The sequence below is a fragment of the Muscardinus avellanarius genome, assembly GCF_963383645.1.
Source record: "Muscardinus avellanarius genome assembly, chromosome: 1".
NCBI lineage: Eukaryota > Metazoa > Chordata > Mammalia > Rodentia > Gliridae > Muscardinus > Muscardinus avellanarius.
This window is the reverse complement of record NC_137786.1, coordinates 197,719,117-197,743,316: the sequence shown is the minus strand read 5'-3', so window position 1 is coordinate 197,743,316 and position 24,200 is coordinate 197,719,117. Positions and strand designations below refer to the sequence as shown.

At 35.5% G+C, this 24,200-nt stretch overlaps 1 protein-coding gene across 2 annotated transcripts in view; it reads right to left on the bottom strand.

The window, feature by feature from the left end:
- Positions 1-22,085: 22,085 nt before the first annotated feature.
- GAS2 (growth arrest specific 2) overlaps positions 22,086-24,200 on the bottom strand; it is a gene marked incomplete at both ends in the record, with an annotated part of 120,204 nt that continues 118,089 nt past the window's right edge. For both annotated transcript variants that reach the window (XM_080697240.1, XM_080697241.1), the window contains one exon: positions 22,086-22,304. In XM_080697240.1, coding sequence (XP_080553366.1) covers positions 22,086-22,304 — 219 coding nt within the window. The remainder of the gene's footprint in view (positions 22,305-24,200) is intronic.

Below are 24,200 nucleotides of genomic sequence, written 5' to 3'. Positions count from 1 at the left end.
TGGTTGTCAGTCTCACAGAGAACTGTTTTATCTATAGCCATCCTCAGAGATGACATATTTGATAATATTTTTCATAGGTGGCTTCTATATGAATATGACGTGACTTTAAATAGATTTTACAACTATTGAAAATTGTTATATACAATACTCTGCATAAAAAGTTTTTGACTCCTGATAATTTTCCACATATTTTATATTAGCTTTTCTTATATAATTTTAATATAATTTTTATTTTTGTATTTTGTTTTATTTTTAGTGGACATCTTGATAAACCTGAAGTTTATTTGGAAGATACAATGCTCCAGACCAAATTATGTGGATTTTTAACATCAGTTGGTATAAATGATTTGACTTCATTTGAAAAATAACAGGTGGTACTCTGCCATTTCATCAGAATAAACACAATGCATGGATTTAACATCCAACTACAGGCTCTCAGATTTTATTAATAATATAACTCCCTACAACTTTTCTTCCTGTCATAACTTTGAGATTTGCTGCTTTTCAATAAGTAATACTATGTATAGGCTTTAGGAAATAATATGCTCATTTTCAAACTTTTGTAATTGAGACTTATGACTTATTTAGACACCAGGAATGATGCTGTAATAATAGAAAAAACATTTAAAATGACTATACATATACATATATACATACATACATACATACATACATACATACATACATACATTTTTTGGTGGTACTAGGGTTTCTGGAAATGCTTCTACCTCCGGGCTACACTCCCAGACATATTTTATATATTTTTTTATTTGGAAACTGGGTCTCTTAAGGCAGAGAGGCTGGCTTCAAACCAGCGCGATCCTCCTGTCTCTGCCTACCAAGCGCGGGGATTGCAAGCGTGCGCCACCACGCCCAGAGTTAAAATGACTCATATTTTTAACAAATGCTTAGCTGGGTGTGGTGGTGCATGCCTGTAATACAAGTGGGTGGGAGGCTGAGACAGGAGGATTGTAGGTTTGAGACCAGTATCTGCAACTTACCAAGACTCTCAGCAACCCTGTGAGACCCTGTTAAAAAAAAAAAAAAATAGACAAAGAAGGAGAAAGCATACATAGAAAAGAAAATACGGTGACCTGACTGAGAGGGAGGGGCAGAGGAAGAGGGAAATTCCGGAATGTAAGTATATGATGTACATTCACAAACAAATCAAAGTCAATAAATAAGCCAAACATGAGAAGGAAGGAGGGGAGGGAATCGAATCAATGAATGATATGTGCATGTATGCCTCTAACATCTTGTACCCTACTAAGATATAGGACTATATTGCACCAATAAAAAACAAAAAAGAGCCTGGCATGGTGGCACATGCTTGTAATCCCCGCACTTGGGAGGCGGAGACAGGAGGATGGCTCAGGTTCAAAGCCAGCCTCGCTGGCTTAAGATACCCTGTTTCCAAATAATATATATATATATATGTATATACAAATAACATATATAAAATAGGTCTGGGAGTGTAGCCCGGAGGTAGATGGTTTCCAGGAATCCCAGTACCACCACCACCACCCCCAAAAAAGAAAAAAGGGGGCTAGGAGTATAGCCCAGAGGTAAATGCCCCTGAATTCAAGCCCTCAAAACACATTTACATCTTACATGCAAACACACAACACACACACACACACACACACACACACACACACACAAAGTTGAAACTTTTAAAATAATACTGGAAATAATTGTAATATAACTAAAGCCTATCTTAATGTGGAAACTGCAAGTAAGGCATGATTTAATTAAAGCTTCTATTTAAGGTAAAAGTTAAATACTGAACTATAATTTTAATTTTATGTGTAAATAAACAATTATGTTTTCCTTTCTAAAATTCTTTTTTAACTATGCAGTAGTTTTTTTTTTAAATGCAATGGCCAACACATATATGAAAAATATTCATCATCTTTAGCAATCAGGGAATTGCAAATCAAAACTACAGTGAGATTACATCTTACTCCAGTTAGAATAGTAATCTTCAAGAATACAATTAATAATAAATACTGGTGAGGATGTGGATAAATAGAAACCCTATTACACTGTTGGTGGGGCTGCAAACTAGTATAGGCACTTTGGAAATAATTATGGGAATTTTTCAGAAGATTGGTAATGGAGCCACCATTTGACTCAGAGATATTACTGTTGGGCATCTTCCCAAAGGAAATAATATCAAAATATTATAATAATACTTGCATATTCATATTCATAGCAACACAATTTATAATAGCCAAACTATGGAATCAATCTAGATATCCATCAACCAATATGGATCACAAAACTTTCCTATATATACACAATGGCTTTACTCAGCCATAAAGACGAAGAGTTTTACTATTTTCAGGAAAATAGATGAAATTCAAGAATATCATACTGAGTACACCCAGTCTCAAAGAACAAGTAGATATATGTTCTTTCCTATAGGTGGAAGTTAGATATTCAGGAATAAGGGCAACATCAGATAGATGAGCAGAGACTCCAGGGGAACACTGAGTAGGGTTAGGGAAGGAAGAAGAAGTCAGAAAGAATGCATAGTACAAATAATGCCTTGAATGTTTTCAAAATTACCAATTTCAACTTCAAAGGCTTGAAAGATGAGGGTGAGGGAGGGGAAGACCTGATGGGCAGGGCAACAAGAGTTGTGTGAATGTAGTTTTCTAATACTCTGTTGACAGAAGACAAACTACCTGATAGAGACAAAGGGCTTTGCCCCTGGCACAGCAGGGAGCATCAGGTGCAGAGATTTGCATTTGGTTCCTTTGACTTCCCCAGTCCCCTGAGGGTGATGTAGGTGTGCCCAGGTGCATAGGTTTGTGTCATGGCTAAGGAAGCTGCCCAACTTTTGGTCTGGAGAGAGAAAAAGACATAATTTTAATTTTCCTGGATCTTGAATAAATTGACACTAGAGGGAGATTCTCCCAACTTCTCTAGTGTACAAACATGGTCGAAAAAGATACTCCAGAGCAAAAACTATAAAGCCTTTTGGTCAAAATGTATATAGAAATAAGGAGACATGGATAATTTTCTCCCAACAAGTAGAGATTATCAGATTAAGTTTTAAAAAAAGAATTCAAAACAAGAGCCAGCTATAAACTGTCTATTAGACATAAACATTGCTCATTTGTTGTTAAAAAAAACACTGAAATTTTTAAAAATAGAGTTATATATTTTATACAAACACAAATCTTAAAACTGAATGAATGGCTATAATAATGGCATACAAATTGGTCCAGAAAGTCATATTATCACAAATATAGGTGGACATTTATAATATAAAATGGTCAGCTCACTATAAAGACATAATAATTGTTATGGTTTATACATAGAAGTTTCCACAGAAAAGCTAATGGTTAGTCCTGAAGGCATCATTTTTGGGTAATGGAGATATTCTCTATCTTCTTATGGTGATTACATGAGTAAATACATTTGTCAAAATCTCAGCCAGTCCCAGAGGAGCACACCTGTAATCCCAGTACTTGGGATGCTGAGACAGGAGAATTGCAGGTTTGTGGCCAGTCCCAGCAAATAAAGGACCAAAAATCCTTTGCAACTTAGGCCCTTTTTCAAAATAGAAAATAAAATAGGACCAAAAATTTCGCTCAGAGGTAGAACCCCTAGGATCAATCCCCAGTGACAGACACACACACACACACACACACACACACACACACACACACACATACACACACACACACACACCCTCAACTAATGTCATGACCTCTAACAACATAATATTGGTAAATGATAGAGAAGGATCTAAAGGATGCATGTATACAATTCTGCCATTTGAGTTTATGTATGTGTGTGTAATAGAATTAACAATGTCAAAATTAAGTGTACTCTGAATTATTCACAGGAACTGTTTGCCTTTGGAGAAGGAGGTTAGGAACTTGTGACATTTAGGTCTTTGATAAAGTTTGGGATTATGGAATTGAAAAGAGACTGAGACAAAAATTACAGGCTAAAGAGGCAGGGAATACAGATCAGGTGATGCAGGCCTGTAATTCCACTATCTAACAGGCTAAAAAAGGATCACACATTCAAGATAAGCCTGGAAAACTTAGCAAGACCCTACTTCAAAGTAAATAAAAAGGGCTGGGAATATAGTTCAGTGGTAGAATTCCCCCGGTTCAAGAATCAATTCTACTAAAAAAGAGTTTCAGGGGAAAAAATTACAGTCACAGGTAAACAGTCTAAGAATAGGGAGGTCAAAAGCCAGTAACAAAGAAGAAATATGTCTGAAATTTAGGCTAGCTAAGGAAAATATCAAAGCTATATTGGTCAGTAACTATACATGAAACATGGATAAATTGTGCTTTTTAGCTCAATAAATATCTATTTAAAAATAAAAACAAATAATACTTCAATACAATCTCTTTATTAAAATTGTAAGAACTTAAAATACCAAGGTTGACAATGTGAGATAAGGTCTCATATATATATATATATATATATATATATATATATATATATATTATAAAGAATTTTATTTTATATTTTTAGTTTTTTTTTTATTTTTTCCATATTTTATTTTATTTATAAATTGAACATATTGAAAATGGTGTACATTTAGATTGTGCTTTGTGTCCTCTCTCCCCCATTTCCCTTCCCCCCCAATAAAGAGTGTCTAGATTAACCATGTTATATTTATACTATTACACATATTTGTATGTAGCTCCTCCATTGAACAACCTCAGCTTTCTTTCTCTCCTATCCTTCCATTCTAGCTTTGCTGAAATTTCCTCTCCATCATCTGGAGTTCCTCTGGTATTACTAATACTCCCTAGCTTGGGCATATAGAAAACATATGTCCCTTCTCTTTCTGTGCTTGACTAATCTTACTTAACATAATGTTCTCCAGTTCCTTCCATCTTCTTGCAAATGCTATTATTTTATTCTTTTTTATAGCTGAATAGAATTCCATTGTGTATATTTCCCATAATTTTGCAATCTATTCATCTGTTGATGGAGTTCTAGGTTGGTTCCATATTTTGACTATTACAAACTGTGCTGCTATGAGCATGGGTATGCATATGTTAATGTAGTTCTCTGATTTCAACTCCTTTGGAAAGATACCCAGGAGTGGTATAGCCGGATCAAATGGTGGATCTATTCCCAATTTTCTAAGGAATCTCCACACAGATCTCCATAGTGGCTGAACTACTTTGCACTCCCACCAACAGTGTAAAAGAGTTTCTCTTTCCCCACATCCTCGCCAGCATTTGTTGTTGTTTGATTTCTATATGCTTGCCACCCTGATTGGGGTTAGATGGAATCTCAGTGTAGTTTTGATTTGCATCTGCCTGATGGCTAGTGATGTTGAACACCTTTTCATGTATCTATCGGCTATTTGTATCTCTTTATAAGAATTTGAATTGGAAACTTAGAAACTTTAAATAATGTTATCATTTGACTCATTAATTCTACCCCTAAATTTTCTCAAGGCAAATTAAAACATATTTACTTATAAAGAGTTACATGTTTCTTATAACAGCAAAAAATGGAAACAACTCATAAATTCATGAATAGGCAAATAAATAAGGGAAAATGTTGGGAAAATAAAGTATGAAAAGTTCTTTAAGAATAATTAAACATGACATAAATTCATAAACATATCAAAGTCAATCAGTAAGCCAATATGAGAAGGAAGAAGGGGGAGGAATGGGGTGGGAATTGGGAAAGGGCTAAATAAATGATATGTCCATGTATGCCTCCACCATTTTGTACCCCATTAAGATGTATGACTACAATGCACCAATACAAATTTAAAAACATAAAAGCAAAAATCCCCTTTCAATGCAGAAAAACCCACAGTGGGGGGAAAAGCCAATTTATCATTGAATAAACATTAACCCAACTGTAACTTATAATCTGCTAAAGAATTGATGATGAAAAAATAATCTCACCACTGTATGTAGCCTCACATGTACAATCCACTGCATACATTTTAACTAGTCTTATCTAAAGGAAAGAAACAACCATGAAGACAGGGAGACAGATACCACCTTTTTGTTTGTTTGTTTGTTTCTTTGTTTGTTTGTTTGCAATAGTGGGGATGGAACCCAGAGGTATCCTACCTCCGAGTTACATCCCTAGCCCTATTTTTTATTATTTTGAAACAGGGTCTCACTGTGTTCAAAGGTCCTCACTAAGTAAGCTGAGGCTGTTCTCGAACTATGATCCTTCTTATCTCAGCCTCCCAAATGCTGGGATTACAAACATGAGCCACCCCTCCCAGATGATATCACCTTTTTGGATGTTGAGTTTTTTAATAGAAAATTACTAAGCCTCCAAAGTTATTTCTGGGAAACAAACCTGAGGAAAAGTTTTATTTCGTTTTTTTTTTAAACATTGTACATATATTGAGTGAGAAAGGAATAGCACTTATAATTTCAAGTTTTCTAAGAAAAATTGTAAATAGTAGGGGATGAGTAATTTCTTTCTGCAACAGAGAAAATCCACTTTTTGTAGGCTTGTATTTGACTTATAAAAATGCTATGGAATGGAATATTTAGTATGAAGAAGAAATGAAGCACTATTTAATGCAAAGACATGGAATAATCTAAAAACTATTATTCCATATTCAAAACTTATACCACTCGTGTCAAACTATTTTACAGATTACAGAGATATTAATTTAGCGTTGCTTAGATCAGACTATGGGATAGAAACGATTGATTGTGAATGAGTGGGTACAAGAAAACATTGGGGTGATAGAATTTTTATATCTTAGATGTGTTGGTTTATTAAACCCAATTAATTAAAATCGGTATTCATTACACGTAAAATTGTCTACAAAAATTAGCCTACACACAAAAAAGAATGTGCATAAAAGTTCCAATATTTTCTTTAATGTTAAATGCCACTTCATATCCTTTTTGTCATGTTTGAAATTTTTTAAACAAGTAGGAATAACTTTAAAAATACAGAAAAAATATATAAAGTGTTGACGTGAATACACTGCCTGTGAATTTACAACTGAATCTCAGATCATACTGTTTTTCCTAAATTGCATTACATTTTATCAAGATGACGTGGTTACTGCTATGCTTACTAAAATTTGAAAAACACTTCATTAAAATTTTTCCAAATACATGAATCTTAATCATTGCCTCGGAGGAATAAGTGAAACCCACACGGCAGAAACTACCCAAAATTTCCACTAATACTGCTTTTATGAGGATGGATCAAAAACATAACGATGGGTTTTATGTTTTGCCCTCTCAACTGATTAAATAATACTGAGGTCCACTAAGAAGGCAGCGAAGGATGCTGATATCAACTTCAAATTTGGGGCTTTAGCTTTAATTTCTTGAAGGCCAGAATCCCATCTCACGAAACAGGTAGCACGACACGCCTGGGACCCGTGCTCCTTTATAAATGGTGGCGCAAGAAGAGCGGGAAAAGCTTTAAGAATCACAGCCAAGCCTTTCCATCCATTCTATCGCACTGCAAGCAGCAGGTGCTTCTGAGCATCTGCGCTCCTCCGAAGGGCGGGGAGGGGCAGAGGACTGCGCAGCCGCAGTAGGTGGGCATAAGGTCTTTCTTCAGGGGGCGGAGCCTAGCTGCAGGGGCGGTGCGGTGTCAACAAGAGAAAATGGGGGCGTTGCCTCTTGGGGGCGGAACCAGGCGGTGGCGAAGGGTGGTGATTGGGCGTTGCCGCAGGGCGGGGCAGCCCAGCGCAGAGGCTGGCACCGTGTGTGGGCGGGGCAAAGCGCGGAAGACCTGGGACCCGGGTCTGGCCGCGCAGTAGCCGCCTGGCCCAGGCGGGAGAAGTAGGGTTCCCGGGTCCGTCTCGATGGGGATGTGCTTTCCCTGTCCCGGGGAGTCGGCGCCCGCCACGCCGGACCTGGTGAGTGGGGCCCCCGCTCGCTCACCTGTTTCCCCGCAGGCCGCACCTGAGGCCCGAGCTGCGAGCTGCAGGTGCGGTTGGGCCGCGGCGCGGGCCTGGGCGCAGGGCGCCGGGGGCCTGGTGTCGAAGACGTGTAGACCAGCCTTGGCATCGTGCACGAGGACCCGGGGCTCTGCCTCCCCGTCGCCCTCTCCACTTTCCTTACAAAAAAAAAAAAAAAAAAAAACTCCCTAAAGAAGCTCTGGGGTGTTTTTACTTTTCGTTGACTTTGGCAATATTGAGAGTTTGTAGGACCGTGGTGAATACGCAGGAGGTGGTGTGTAGGATAGTTCTTGGCGGTGCGGTTGATGGAATTGGAATTCAAAAAGAAATCTTTTTTTCTCCGTGAAGTACTTAATGTCCTAGGAGATGTGTATTTTCCTGTGTCTGTACCAGCTGTTTAAAGAAGGAAAGTCGCTTATACCCCTGTACTTTATTGGATATCGTATTAATCAGCGATTGCCGTTTAGTATTCATCTCCATGTTTTTTTTTTCCTTTAAAAATGTTTTATGTAGTAAAGAGTGTATAGTTTGTAAGGTCACTGTCTAACAGAAATACTGGACGCCCGGTGAATATGAGTGTCAGATAAACAAGGAATATGGTTTTAATAGAGATTCCTCCCGTGCAGTATTTGGGATATATTTATGCAGAAATACCCTTGTTTATCTGAAATTCAAGTTTAACACGGTGATATGTAGTATAATACATTTACACTTTGTGTAGTTTTCTATTAACAGTATCTTTAGTGTGAAGAAATTGATGACAAAATTCTTAATTCCTCTCCCTTCTCGTATCTCGCTAAATATTAATTGAAGATATATTTGGGGAGCTACATTAACTCCAGAGCCATTAGATTATAGGTATTAAAATAACATGTCTGTTGGTGGGGGAAACTGAACTTGTTTTGTTGCTGCTCTTGTTTTTAAATGATGTTACTTTTGTTCGCCTGGCTGTTTATAAAAATCCACTCTGCCAGCATTTAAGAACTCCTCCCCCATCTTAACCCTCTTCCCTTGATAACCACGGGGCTCACTGCTGTATATCATTTATCAGTGAAGCTTTTTCTATTCCCCACAACCCCCCACTCGTCCTTCCATTATTTATCCACTCATTCTTTGTATACCTCCAAGACACTATATCTAACAGACATTTATTTACTTGACTATATATTTCTTTTTGTTCCTTCATTCCACCCATTTTCATCTGGGTGGAAGCTTTTATATGTTTCTTCATTGGTGTATTCCCAACACCTAAAAATATTCATGAGGCTTGATGGTGCTTAATAATTTGTCTAGTGGATGAATGCATGTCATATTTTTTTTTCTTGGTGGTACGAGTGGTGGAACCCAGAGGCTTTCTACCTCCGGGCTATACTCCCAGACCTATTTTATGTTTTAAAACAGAGTCTCACTAAGCTGCTGAGAACCTCACTAAGTAGCTGAGCCTGGCTTCAAACCTGTGCGATCCTTCTGTCTCAGCCTCCCAAGCGTGGGGATTACAAGCATGCCCTGCCATGCCCGGCTGAATGAATGTATTCTGATATGGAAAACAAGGGAATTACTAACATCACTCCTCAGGAGAATGCTATTTGTTGTCTTACATATTTAAAGATCTTATAATTTTATAAGTAGCACATGGTACAGAAAAATAATATTCAGTGTTTCTCAACATGAATAGTACTGCCACTCAGAAATGTACTTGCCTTTCCTGTCCTACACAATAAAATTAGCCCATGTCATTCTTGAACCTCTTCTGAAAACTCCAGACTATTTTGGTTTTCTTTTTAACTACCAGTACCAAACCTGTATTTTTTCTCCCTGTAGTTCTAAAACACCATCTGTTTTATTATTGCCTTGCCTGTAAGCCCTTTTCAAAAAAAGGTAAGCAAATAGATTATTAGGTAGGCCATCCTGTTATATTTATCTTAGCATGTGCTAATTTGAAGGCATATTGACAGAAAATTAACTTAAGAAAGTGAAGTATTTTATACATTTTCTAGTAAGAGTATTTTTGTTTGCTTTTTTGGGGGGAAGAGGAGGATAGGACATTGTCTTTCTATGATCCTAAACTCCTGTGTTCCAAGGATCTTCCTTCCTCATCTTCCTGAGTAGCAGGGACTACAGGCATGTACCATCAGGTCTACTTTTGTGTGTGTGTGTAGTACTGGGGTTCCTGGAAACCCTTCTACCTCCAGGCTACACTCCCAGACACCTGTTTTTTTATATTTTTATTTGGAAACAGGGTCTCTTAAGCCAGCAAGGCTGGCTTTGAACCTGCTTGATCCTCCTGTCTCCGCCTCCCAAGCGTGGGGATTACAAGCATGTGCCACCATGCCCAACTTTAGGCCTACTTTTAATAGTGACATTCTTTGTGGGACATTTGGAGCCAGTAGTAAATCTTTTTGTAAACTGTTATAATACCTAGAGAATATGGGTGTATAATTTATATGTAAAAATGTTTGGTTTTTAAAATATTTTTACATATTTTCTTTAGGAAGAGAAAAGAGCAAAGCTTGCAGAGGCTGCAGAAAGAAGACAAAAGGAGGTAAGATTAAAGATAACATTATTCCTTATTATTCCTACTTAGATATTCCTACTTAGATATCTAATTAGGCTTCAACTTTACCCTCCATAGATGTCTGTTAATGGTAGCTCCTGTAATGTAAATGTATCTGATATCCTATTATATTTAAAGATAACATTTTTCAAAATAATTTGTTTTTATAAGTTACATTGACATAGTTACATCATTCAGTATATGAAAAATATCCTACAGATTTTCTGCAAGTTGAGTTGCTACTGTTATAATACTCTTCCTTGGGATAAATTGCCATGCCTTTCAAAACAAAATGACAAATGTGAAGTAAAGTTACAGAAAAAAATTGTATGGTTGCAAAATATTTAATGAAGAAATAACAGTTGGCTTTGCATAAGGCTTATTTGGAAATACTTTCTTATGTCAAATATAAAACACCCCCCCCCCAAATAAAAACCTAAAAAGTAAAAACCAAATACCAGTTGTCTTATACTTCTTATCGAATTTTTTAAAGGCTGCGTCTCGGGGAATTTTAGATGTCCAATCTGTGGAAGAGAAGAGAAAGAAAAAGGAAAAAATAGAAAAACAAATCGCCACATCTGGGCCCCCACCAGCCGGGGGACTTAGAGTAAGTATTAAAATTAAAATTTAACTTAACTGTTATTTTTAAAACTTAATTAGTAACCCATTCAATACTTTCCTTTGGAAGTACACTATGAGAAAAAAATGTAAATTAATTTAAAAGAAATATAGATTGGAAGAGTAATTTAAAAGAAGAGAAATGTCAGTTTATGTTGTAAGTAGAATAGATTTGCTGCTTTATTTTAAAGTGAAAATAATAGTTTTTTTCTAATTCTTTTACCACTGTATCTTAACACTTTCCTATTTAAAATAATCTTAAGTGTGTCAAAATTTCAGCATGTAAAAGTATAAAAAATAATGTAAATCACCCAAACTTAATATCATCTTGAAAAATAATCATTTCTAATCTCCATTTACACATTAACCATTGTATTAGATTACTATTTAAATTCTGCTTGATAGCCAAAAATTTTCATAAATCCTGCTTGATAGCCTATTTTTTTTTTTACTCTATGATGTGGTGTCTTTGGTCTTTTTCTTGTCACTTATTATGGTTTTGTGAGTGTTAATTTGGATCATAAGGTTTAAAGATGTAATTGTGACAGATGACTTTTCCAGTGTTTCTTTGGCAGAGCTAGAAACTGGGTATTTAATGACAAACAGGTTATTCAAGATCACTGAACCTTTGAATCTTTACAGTCTATCAGGACTATAAAAGTTTTACTTTACATGTTGTGGCTCAGGAAAATAATGATTCAGAATTAAGATTTTATTTCTGGTTCATTTTTAAAGGAAGTACATTTCTAAAGTAAGTATATAGATGATGGGACAGTGCCCTTAATTTCAGCATTTATGTTTCACTTTTCAATTATTTACAAGTGTTTTTTCGTTGATTTGCTGATTTTTAAATTCAGTTTTATTTTGCTTTAAAACTTTGGAGCAGGCAGCATCCTGAGTATAGTTGATTTTGGCTCAGGAATATTGGTTGTATAGAGATGAGTTGTGTGTTATTTTGCTATATTATATAATTTAATTTAATTAATAAAATTAAAATTTTTCATTTCTGTGAACTTTCAACAATATATAAAATTATTGGTTTCAGTATTAAAGTGTATAACTCAATCATTTTGTTTATTTTATATAACTTTACAAAAGAGAAAAATTGACATGGTTAAAGTTGGGAAATGATAAAGCATTGTAAATATAGATGCTTTCTTTCAATATTATATTGAGATAATGAGCTAGAGGACTAGGTTTAAACTCAAAAGAAAAGGCTTTCTTAATTAAATCTGAACTTTCTATACCCTGAAGCATATAACGTAAAAAGAAATTAAGATTTATGTAACTTCAGGTGCCCTCAAAAGTAATCGGAGCAAAACTATTTACAGGGTTATATTCAGTGCCTTTTTTAATTTGTGTATTGCTCTTCCTTATAAGAAATCTGACTCCTTTAATAAAAATGACTCTCAAAGCCATAAAGCTGGATTGTTGGAGGATTTCTCAAAAGGATTGTCTCACTCTCAAAATTTATTACTATTGACCACTTTGAGCCATTTTCCCTTGGGATACCCCTAGTCACCTCTGCCACCAACACACTGACTTCTTGGGGCACATTCCTTTTTTCCTTGGCCACATGCACAATCCAGCCAGAGCACGTAGTTTAAAAAAAAAAAAAATGTTTTAGATGTTCAGGGATCCAGAAAGAAGAAAAAAATCCAAGACAGATAGTATTCTAATCCTCAGACTTCTTGGCCCAGGGTCCTTTAGAGCTTCTGTCTGCCTTGTTGCTTGGGATGGCCTGCAGTATCTTTTATGATAGCTAGATTCTTACAGCGAGGAAAAATTTCTTGCCTCATCTTCTTACCTTCTATGTATTCATTTTCTGACCAGCTCTGTCTCTTCCTGGAATAGTTGGCACAAGCAGCGCTGTCTTCTGGAAAGGCACTCTTACCTTAAGGAGTCTTATGATGATCACATCCGATGCAAAGCACTATCGGTGCAGGATGCACCAGTACAGGACGCCTGCATAACCTCGTTGCACGTTAGGTTTATGGGAGCTTTCCAAATGAGGGATTATGGAGCACTTTCCAATAGATGATCGATCACTTCCTCACACCAAGCAGTCTCTGAGAGTAGTTTAGCTATGAGGAATATTTGAACTCCCCCCAAAAATTTAATATGAAGCCAGATTAAGAATCACTGTGAGCCGGGCGTGGTGGTGCACACTTGTAATCCCAGCATTCAGGAGGCTGAGACTGGAGGATCGTGGTTTATAAACAGCTTCAGCTGAGTGACACCCTGTTTCAAAAATAAAAAAATAAATAAAAAATAACAAAAGACTAGAAAATAGGGTCTGAAGGTGTAGCTCAGAGGTAGAATGTCCCTGTGCTCCATCCCCAGTACTGGGGAAAAAAATAGAATAACTGTAGTTAATGCTTTTAACACTGGTCTTAAGAAATATGTTGTGGAAAATAGAGTTCTGTAGTAAAACAAATAGCTTAAGAAACCTGAAAAGTATATAATATATTGTGAATAGAGTATAATGTAGACCGTATCCTCCTCTTACAGATTAAAAAAGGTATAGTAGCCGGGCGTGGTGGTGCATGCTTGTAATCCCTGTGCTTGGGAGGCGGAGACGGGAGGATCACGCAGGTTCAAAGCCAGCTGCGCTGGCTTAAGAGACCCTGTTTCCAAATAAAAAGTATAAAAAGAAATAGGTCTGGGAGTGTAGCGTGGTGGTGGAAGGGCTTCCAGGAACCCCAGTACCACACACACAAAAAAAAGGTATAGTAGTAAATATTCTAAAATGTCCTCCTATAAAGAAAGATAAATTTACTTGGAGTAATTCTTAATTTTAAGAACATTTAAATATAGAGTTTTAAAACATATAATACCAAGTATTTGTTAGAAGTTTTCTTTTTTTAGATGCTGTGGGTTGATTCCTGGGTCTCAGGCATGCTAGGCAAACACTTTACCACAGTTACATCCCCAGCCTCTTGGATGTGCTTTGAATACACCACTCAAGATTGTTGAATGTCTCTGGTCCTTTTCCAGGGGCTCTTTCAGAACCTACTATTACATATTTACTAGAATTGGTTAAACAAAGCAACAAATGAGATAGTTTTCTCAACTCAGTAAAGACCTTGCTTGACTTACCATTATTTATTGATTGATTTATTTATATTTGATTAATTTTTTTATTTTATTTTATTTTTTTTTGGTGGTGGTACTGGGGTTCCTGCAAGCCCTTCTACCTCCCGACTACACTCCCAGACCTATTTTATTTTTGGAAACAGGATCTCTTAAGCCAGCACAGCTGGTTTAGAACCTGCGCGATCCTCCTGTCTCCACCTCCCAAGCTCAGGGATTAATAAGCGTGTGCCACCACGCCCAGTGACTTATCATTATTTAATAATCACTACCATTTCTTTTCTTCCTTAGTCAAATGAGAATTTATTTATTTTTATTTTGTGGTTCCATTGTTTTTGTTCTGCTGTGTGTTTATTTTTCCTTAACTGGTTATTGGATATTTGGGACCTAGCTACTGTGAAGAAGTATTACTGTGCTGCACACACCAGCTTCTGAATCTGATGAGATAGAACACCCAAGCACAGAACAAGTGACATGAAGCAGGATTTTTACTTCCTGATGGACCAACAGAAGACAAGGATTCATCACTTCAATACTAGAGGGTCTCCAAGGCTCAGAAAGGTTGCTTGGGTAGAACCTTGACTGCATAGGCCACTGCAGGGCCATCAGAGGCTCTGGATAGCAACCCACCTGGGCTTTGTGACTCATTGGTTAAAGCACTGAAGGGTATCCTGTTTCTAGTGGGGGCCTGCATCAGAGCCTGAGCCCTTAGGGCCAGTTCCTCCCTGCCACAGGATGTTACATTCCTCATCACATTCTATGGTTATTCTTGAGAACTGCAGGCAGGAAAGGTGGAAGAGCTGGGTCAGTCCAAGGCTATCCATATACTGTAGATACCCATTGGTCTTCCATTATATATATATATGTAAATATACATATACATATATATATACATATATATATATATATATATATATATATATATATATATATATATATATAATTTGTGGGGGGGTACTGGGGTTCCTGGAAACCCACTACCTCCAGGCTACACTCCCAGACCTATTTTATATATTTTTTTTTTTCTTTAGAAACAGGGTCTCTTAAGCCAGCGAGGCTGGCTTAGAAACCAGTGTGATCATCCTGTCTCCTCCCAAGCACGGGGATTACAAGCATGCGCCACCATGCCCAGCTGTCATATTTATATTTTAAGCCATCATATCATATTTTGACTGTAATGTAAATTTTATTACTAGTTACTACCACAAAAATCATTTCACATTTCCCTTTCACATATTGTTTTTTTACCTGTTTGTTTTTTACCAGTTTGTTTGTTGAGATATTGTTGCATAACTATAAATAATAATTTACTTTTCTTTGTTTTTGTCTTCTAGTGGACAGTTTCATAAAGCAAAGCACAAATGGGAGAGTCTACTGCCAATACTTGTTCAACATCTGCAATCAAATCGACTTCTTCTCTTTGAGTACATGAAAAGTCAAACTTTGTCATATTAATACCTTGTAACTGCAGTGCTCAATCTATCCTGAAAAGTTTTTGGAAAAACCTTTGATTTTCAAGTTTAGAAATTGATCAGAACTTTCATTAAATTCTTATTTCCCTACACTTTCTCTTCTACAGGAAGTGAGTGACTTGCTATTTTTTATCTAAAGTATAGATCTAAGGCTGAGGGTGTGGCTTAGTGATAGAGTACTTTCCTAGCATGTGCAAAGCCCTGGTTCAATCCCTGGCACCTCAAAAAGTATGTATGTTTATAGATCTAATTGGTATATGTACATAACATGTAAAATTCCTGCATAGATATCTAATATTGAAATTTGCAATTATAGTTTCTTCCTTTATAAAATGATCTTGCTACTTGTAGTTTTGCTGCATAGCCTTATACCTGTTTGTTATTCACTGTGTATGAAGATTTTTGCTGAAACTTATGGACTTAGTGCCTTTAAAATGATTATCAGGGAAAATCTTGAAAATTCATTTGAAGGGCTTATGTGAAGGAATGTTATACATTTTTATGACAGTAATGAATATTTGTAGGCATATATTGAAATTCTCTTAATTTATTTTCTTTCTATAGCTTGCAAAATTAACATTGTGTTTTACATTATAATAAGGATTTTTGTTTGCTGAATTTAAAATTATATATTAGTAGTACCATCAGAGGGCAGTGATATACTATTGTATAATATTGAATTCAGCTCTATAAAGATTTATCTAGTAATTGAGTTAAACAGTGAACCTGGGTGGATTATAATGAGTGCAATATATTTGTCCAAATTTCATAAGTGTTTCTATTTTATATTTACTACAGAATAATTATAATATTTATATAGCTGTGAAATTGGTAAAGCAAAGATGAATGTAAGAGAGACATGTAGGCACTGTGTTTAAAACAATTTTACATCAAACATAAAATAGTATTAGGAGGTAATGCCATATGATGCATAGACATAACATTTTTAGATTTTTATTCACTAGGAACACAAATTTTATAGCATTTTTGTTTCTCTTTTTGATAAATAATAAGCTCAAGTACAAGAGTTGCTATTAACTACAAGGATGCTAACTCTTTTGAATGGCATATCCACATAGCAGAGCCCTATATTAGAATTTCTAGATATTGAATGTTAATAGGGGCTGTAAATTAAATAGACCAACTCACTTATTTATGAAAATGAAACTGAACCAGTGTCTCACTCATCTGGACAAAACTTTTATCACAATATGTTGTATGTCTTAATTTTCAAGAGTTTAAACTATCATATAGGTCCCTTGGCTCCCTGTGGAAAAATGACTTTATTATTGTATGAAATATTCTATGAATAGGTAATCAAGACATATAGTTAAGCTAAATTTTCCTTGTTCCCTAAGGAATTAGTGACATCATTTTTGTTCATAAAGGATATTGAAATCATGGAAAGTGCATTTTAGAAATAAAATCTTTGACTTTAATGTGATGATTAATTTCTCCAACACAAAAGGAAGGAAATTATTAATAGCTGAATAACTATAGAACCAGAGCATATCATCCTTGAACTGTGTAAAGACTTCCTCCTAAGTTAATTTAGCAAGAATAATTGTTTTTTCATTACATCTTAAGCAATTAGAACTTGGATTGTGTAAATAAGTTTTACTTTCAGGGGATAATGCCTTATTTCTAATAGCAGTTTATACCAAAATAACAAGTTTAATTACTGTTAAATCATGAGTGATAGGTAGATGTATTGCTTTTTGGGAATAATAGGATATATTGTTCCTACCATCCATGGCCTACATCCTAGGATGGTTGTGACCAGCTTTTCCCTGGCCCACATGCTTTGTAGACACTAAATGGTGGTGCTTACTCACTCTGAATGTTGTTAAAAAGAGGAAAACAACAGGGGAACATAGATACATTGTAAGAAGCTAGTAAATGATTGCTTTACAACATTTTACTCACGAAGTTATTGATCCATTTCTAGCAGAACCTTAAGTTGGAGTAAATTTCTCTTACTTTGTCAGTCAAATAAGATAACATTCTAATGTTTAATACGTCAACTGAAGCCCATATTCAAATTGCTAAAATATACCTGACACAGTAAGATTTGTATATATTTGTATATCATGTTCAGATGTAAAATATCTAAGTCACATCTTAGTTCTAATCATACTATTCATATGGCTGATAAAAAATGCTATATATTATTACATAATTTTGAAACATTGCATAATTTTTAAATTTCTATGTCTGATTCTATTATCTGGCTAATTGTATTAGGAATGTAACTCAGCAATTTTGCCACATATATTTTGTTAATAGTCTATATCGCCTTTGGAAGATGTAAATATACATTTTACTGTATAAAATTGGCTTTGGCCATCCCAGTTTAACAAACTTCATCTTGACTATGACTTAAACCAGAACTTAGCTTGGTATTTAAGAATACTTTCATCTATTTGCCATTAATAATAGCAAACAAACTAATAGATGTTGGGTGTGTTCATTTAGTCTCTGGGTTTATAGGCAAGCATATTTCTTAAACTGTAAGGGAGAAATGATGTTATTTCCTGAATTTTTTAGAGAAATGATATGTAAGTCTATAATGCACCAATAAAAGCATAAAAATAAAAATTGTGAATGGTATACCTATAACTCTAAAGATTTGTTCTACAGATATTTTTAAATAATCAAATAAAATTTATATTTATTTAGTAATAAATAATAATAACAATAAATGCTCTATCACCCTTGGTTATGCAGGAGAATTGACATAAGCTTTGAGTTCTTTTTTTCAAAAGTTCGACTTATTTTCACTGATGCTTATACTGTGTCCTTAGGAAAAAATAATATATATATATATATATATTTTTTTTTTTTTTTGAGCCCAAAGTCGTAGCGTACACCTGTTATCACAGCATTTGGGAAGCTGAGACAGGAAGATCATGGTTCACAGACAGCCTCAGCTACTTAGCAAGGCCCTTTGCAATTCATTGAGACCCTGTTTCAAAAGAAAGAATAGAAAAAATAGGGCTGGGGATGTAACTTAGAGGTAGAATGCCCCTGGGTTCCATCCCCAGTAACACACACACACACCGCACACTATACATACATATATATACACACACACACATATATACATACATATACATATAAGCCATTTTGAATAATTATTTCTGCATAAATAGATCAGCAAGACACAAATAGGCATATAGATATGCCTGTCCATCTGCATGGAGATTTAAGCTATATTTCTTTAACACCTTCTCCAGACAAGCATCTTGAATATGGTGATGAGGACCTTTGATTTTCTAAAAAGCCCTGACACAGGCTTTTGTGTGTATAGCAGGCTTTGAAGTTCTGTTTTGATGCTGAAGTGTGTCTCAACAATTCAAGTACTTTGAATTTCACAGAAGACTTACCTGTTCTTCTAGGTTTGCTTCATTTTATAGATATTGCCTCAGAATCCTACCACTATGGTTTAATAACTGAATGTGAATAAATACTTTGACCTGCATATAATATTCATATATCCTGAATTGCATCGCTTATTTTTATAGCACCATACTTGTGCTGAATATTGAGTTAATTCTGTATATTCATCCAATTTTTTTTTTTAGGAAATAACATTGGGATTGTCTTTTCAGTGACACATTGTGGGCATTGCACCCTGGATAAGTTTTAATATGAAGTTCTTTTTTGGAGTTACATTGATGGCCAGAGATTTCTACTCATTTACCCTGCATCTACCCTTTTGGCTTTAACAGAACAATCTTTAAGCAAGAAAGCAAAAAGTCCCTGTAATTAATTTTTAGCAGTCCAAAATGTGTACCTCCCAGAGTTTCTGAAATCATTCCTAGGGTGTCAACGATTCAAGCAACTTCTTCGATCTATTCTCTATAGGATTATGTCCCTCCTGCACCAGAAGAAAGAAATAATATGGCACCAGTGGGTCATGTAACAACTTCAAAAAATTAGGCTTGTTTGCCCCGTATGTTGATAATTCTTCTGGCTATGACCTTTTCACTATTTGCCTAGACTCTGGTGTTTGGATGCTTTTTCTCTGTTGTTCTCAACTAGATTTCAAAACTACTATATTTTAATCCTGTATTTGCTTGTATAGGACACCTCACTCCCTCTTCCTTGGGTCTTACATCTAGCTGAGAATAAGGTAATACTAGCTCTGTCCATTCTACTGCCTGGTCAGTCTTTATTAAATCAGTGAATAAGAGCCATCTGATACCTGTGGCCATTTTCTTCTATATAAAATATCATTTTTCCACATGTCTTTTAGTGCTGATCGGCTAGCAGCTTGACCCCAGTGTCAGCTGTGACGATGTTCTCAGTAGCAACCAAAAGACCATATTCAATGTGGTACAGGTTTAGTAATCCTCTTCTATCCACATATATATCCATGTCCTAATCCTAAGAATCTGTGAAGATGCTTTTTCACTTAACAAAAGAGATTTAGTAAATATGGTCAATTTAATGACCTAAAGGAAGACTTATCCAGGTAGATCAAATTAGATCACAGTGACTCTTATAAGTTGAAGACTTTTCCAAACTATGGTTAGAAAAAGATGTGAAAAAGAAGGATTAGAAAGATCCTCTACCACTAACTTTGAGTCAGGATGGAAAGGGCCAGGAGCCAAGGAACACAAGTCATCTCTGGAAGGTAGAAAGGGCAATGAGATGGATTTTCTCCTAGAGTCTTCAGAAAGAAAAGCATTTGCATAATGCTTTGATTTTAGCCCTATGAGACCATGTTGGACTTCTGAAAACAGAGCTATTAGATAAGTAGGCAATAAAATTAATATTTTGTATGATGTACTTATTTTGGAACTAAATGGAAATACCTTTCATTATTAAAGACTATGAGAATGGAAAATAATTTAGCTATTCTGAGAAATTTAGTGTTAATGTTAGTTTGGTAACATAAAGATTAAATCATTCAGTGTTACATTTTAAGAACTATTAGAAGTATTCCTGGTGCCAACATGATTGTATCTCCTTTGAGAACTTAAAGTTTTGTTTATTCATTTACTATTTTTTTTAGGCTGCACTGATAATTTTTCCCAGAATGAGTATCATCACTAGCAGCACTGCCAAATCATATCAAATCATACCATGCCTGTTGCTTAAAAATTACCCAATTACCAGGTTGTATGTATTTCAACTAAATTGGGCATGGGGCAAATACATTCCTCCTCCTTGAGTTTTGGAACAAGAAAGGTATTTTTTATTGCTGTTGAAATAATGAAATGACACGATAACTCTGCTTGTATGTTTTAAAAATACATAACTTGGGACAGCACTTAAGGTTCTATCAATGATGAAAACTAAACCCTCTGCTAAGGAGAACAAACACCACCACTACTTGCCTTCCCAGTGTGAGGTGGTTCTGGGCCTTCATTGTTTGACAATCTTTATAACTCTCAGGGAAATAAGTCAATCAATTGTAATTTAACTTTATTCCAGGTTGAAACATTGACAAAGAGACAAATAACATTTTAAAAGTTACCTTTTTAATTCTTGAAATTATGAGGACATTATCTTGCTGTTTATTGGTATAAAACAGCCCTGTCCTAGGTATACAAGGGTATATATAAGTCTGTAACATCATTATAATGAATTTACTAAACAGCATACCAAAGTAGGATTAACTAAAGATATATTTTAATAAGAAACTGCTTTAAAATAAGACAAAGTCAATGAACACTTGACTGTACATTTTAATTCATCAAAATATAAATGTATGTCAGCTTATGTGTGTGAATTACACTAAGTCATTCTAAAAATAGCCATGTGCTTAGGAATGTGTGAAATCACAAGCTACTCTCTATGAGGGTGTACTGAAAACTTTCAAAAGTACCCCAGATATTTGGTCAGAAATAAGAAATAATCATTAAGGCAACCTTCCAAGTGAATGTAAACTTTTCTGAAGTGGCCTTTCCAGTAAAGTATTATTGTTATGAATACTTTGTATTTATGTATAGTGCTTTTGGGTATTTTTAGTAGCACATTATCACATTAATTGTCATTGTTTAAAAAAATAGCTTAAAATCATGCAGTTATGAAAATGTCTGGGGTGCTTTTACTCATAAACATACAGCAGGCACTTTCTGTTGACTTATCTGAAAATCCTAAATATTTTTTCCTAATAGAACAGTTTTTATCTTTTGCATCTCTAGAATTATGTTCCTAATATTGGTTGTATTCTAAATACTAGGCTTGTGTGTTGAGAAATAATAATTTGCCTATAATTTGTCTAATTTAAATGAGTGTAGAATTTCTTTTATCAGGTCATTTCTACAGAAGTATTAAAAATAAATAGTGCTACCCTTTGAACACTTTTATGGATGATGAGATTTTCCTTACTGTTGCACCTTTTTCCAAAGTAGTTTTCAGAGCCTGTGAACTAAACTGACTATCCTGGAGAAGTGGAGATAGGCCATTGTGAGAGTCCCCTTGTGGCAACCAATTACTTTCATTTAATCTCCTTCTTAGCCTTATAATTGGCAGAGACCACCAGATAATTGTCTGGATTCATGTCCTTAAGTGTTGGAGATTTGCTCTGGATGGGGGATGTTTTGCCATCCACACGGGAGATCTGCAGCATTCGGCAGGGATCATGTTTCAACAAATACCCTGCAAAAGTCTCCCATCCTCCTCCCACACGGACCATGACGTGCTTGTTGTGCAGCATCTGAAATGAAAGAAGAGCAAAAATGTAAATTCCGAGAATTCTTAGAACATCTTGAATCAACTTGTAGTGTCAGTGAAATTGCTGCTTTCTGTTTGTCTTGTATTTCACGCTCCATTGTTTTTCTACTTAGTACACAGTGCCTGAGTTTGCGTTTGATTTATAAAAGAAGCCTTGTTATTTCCATGAAAGTGGAACTCGGGTAAACATCCCCAGCATCCTACTTTGCCTATGGGACCCAGCATCTCTGCATAATTCTTGAATCAATGTGTGTGAAGGCTTCTCTCTCTGATATCTGATATTCCATTATAGCTCTCATCACTGCCTCTGGTTCCTGCCTATTTCCGCAAATAAGTGCTTCATTCTCCCCCCTGGGTTATATGCCTCTCGACTAGAATGTAAAAGACCACGGAAATGTTTGCTATTGAAGTATAATGTTAGCAATCATGTACATATTTGATACAAAACATTATTGAAAATACATTCAGAAGAAAATGAAATCTTCCCCAGTTATTGAGCCCTTCAAGGAAAGGTGTTCTTGAATAAACATTTATGTTTTTATATTCTTCCTAATTCAAAATACATAGTTTAAAAAAAAAAAAAACACATAAAAAGCTTACCTCCAGGCCCAGGAGCAATCTAGATCTCTAGGTTAACAAGGCTGTAGATTTAAAAGGTGAAGAACACCTGGTTCTTCCTGTTTGGTAAGAACATACCAGAGTTGTGGAGATTTGGCATGCAAAGCCAAAGAATTTGACCTTGGTTTCTTCATATATCATCAAATTTAAAAAGAGGTGTCTTGCAGTCACCAAAGACCCCATCCTGCTGCGATACTATGGATACCCACCAGTAGTGTAATGTGGGGAAGGAAGGGCTATCCTCCTCAACAGAAGACACAGGAAATGTGCTTCCATTGGAGAGCCTGTAGCCTGTTTGATGTCCTCTCACTTTATGTCATCTTGAGAACTGATCTATATTTTTACTCTAACACAGTGCAGAATAACCTGTTCTCATTCCACTTTCCTTTAGTCTCTGAGAATCTAAAGAAAGATTTGGACCCTCTTACTATGCATGTATCTACAAAATTTTGCATGGTGGTAAAGGGTTTTATAGAATCTTATAAATCTGTGACCACTCAGACTGAAAGCCCTTACTTATGTGGTTGACATGTTTTTCAAATCAAATATGGAAATTATGGAAATGCAGTGAATAACGATAATTAAAACTATTAGATTTAGAATTAAAGGTAACTCAGTAAGTTATCCTCATTTTGCATGATAATTTTAGAATAGAAGGAAACTTAGAACATACCTAGTTGGAATTCTTTAAATTGATTTTAGCATTAGAATTGATCCATTAAATAAAAATCTCAAAAATCCCTGAAATATAAAGCAGGTTTAAAGAGCTAAGATTTATCCTGTCTCCCCTTCGTTTCCTCTGTTCTTGCCATGGGTACCATGTTCTTGTTTTTTAGATGAAGATATTGAGACCAGGTCTTTGGTGTTACTTGCTGAAAACACAGATTCAATCTAGTGCTTTTAGCACAACTGTTCCTACTGAAAAAAAAATCCATCAAAGTGTTTATAATTTATCAATATATTTCTATGCTCTTAAGTTTCTGTAGGTACTAATACTGCCTACTTCAAAAACTTGAAGACACTGGGACAAAATTGCAAAGGCCAGTGTCAAAATAGCACTTTGAACCTTCCTCCCACTGTTCCAGAGAGCTGCTTTGCACATCACTGAACTTCTGCAACCTCCCAGCCCTGCCAATTACACTCAAAAGTTCTCATTCTCAATATGAATGCCTGTGGCGGTATGCCCAGATTCACTGACTGTGAGCTGGCTAGTTCAACCAGAAAGAACCACCAGCCAGAACAGTTTTAAAATAATTAATTC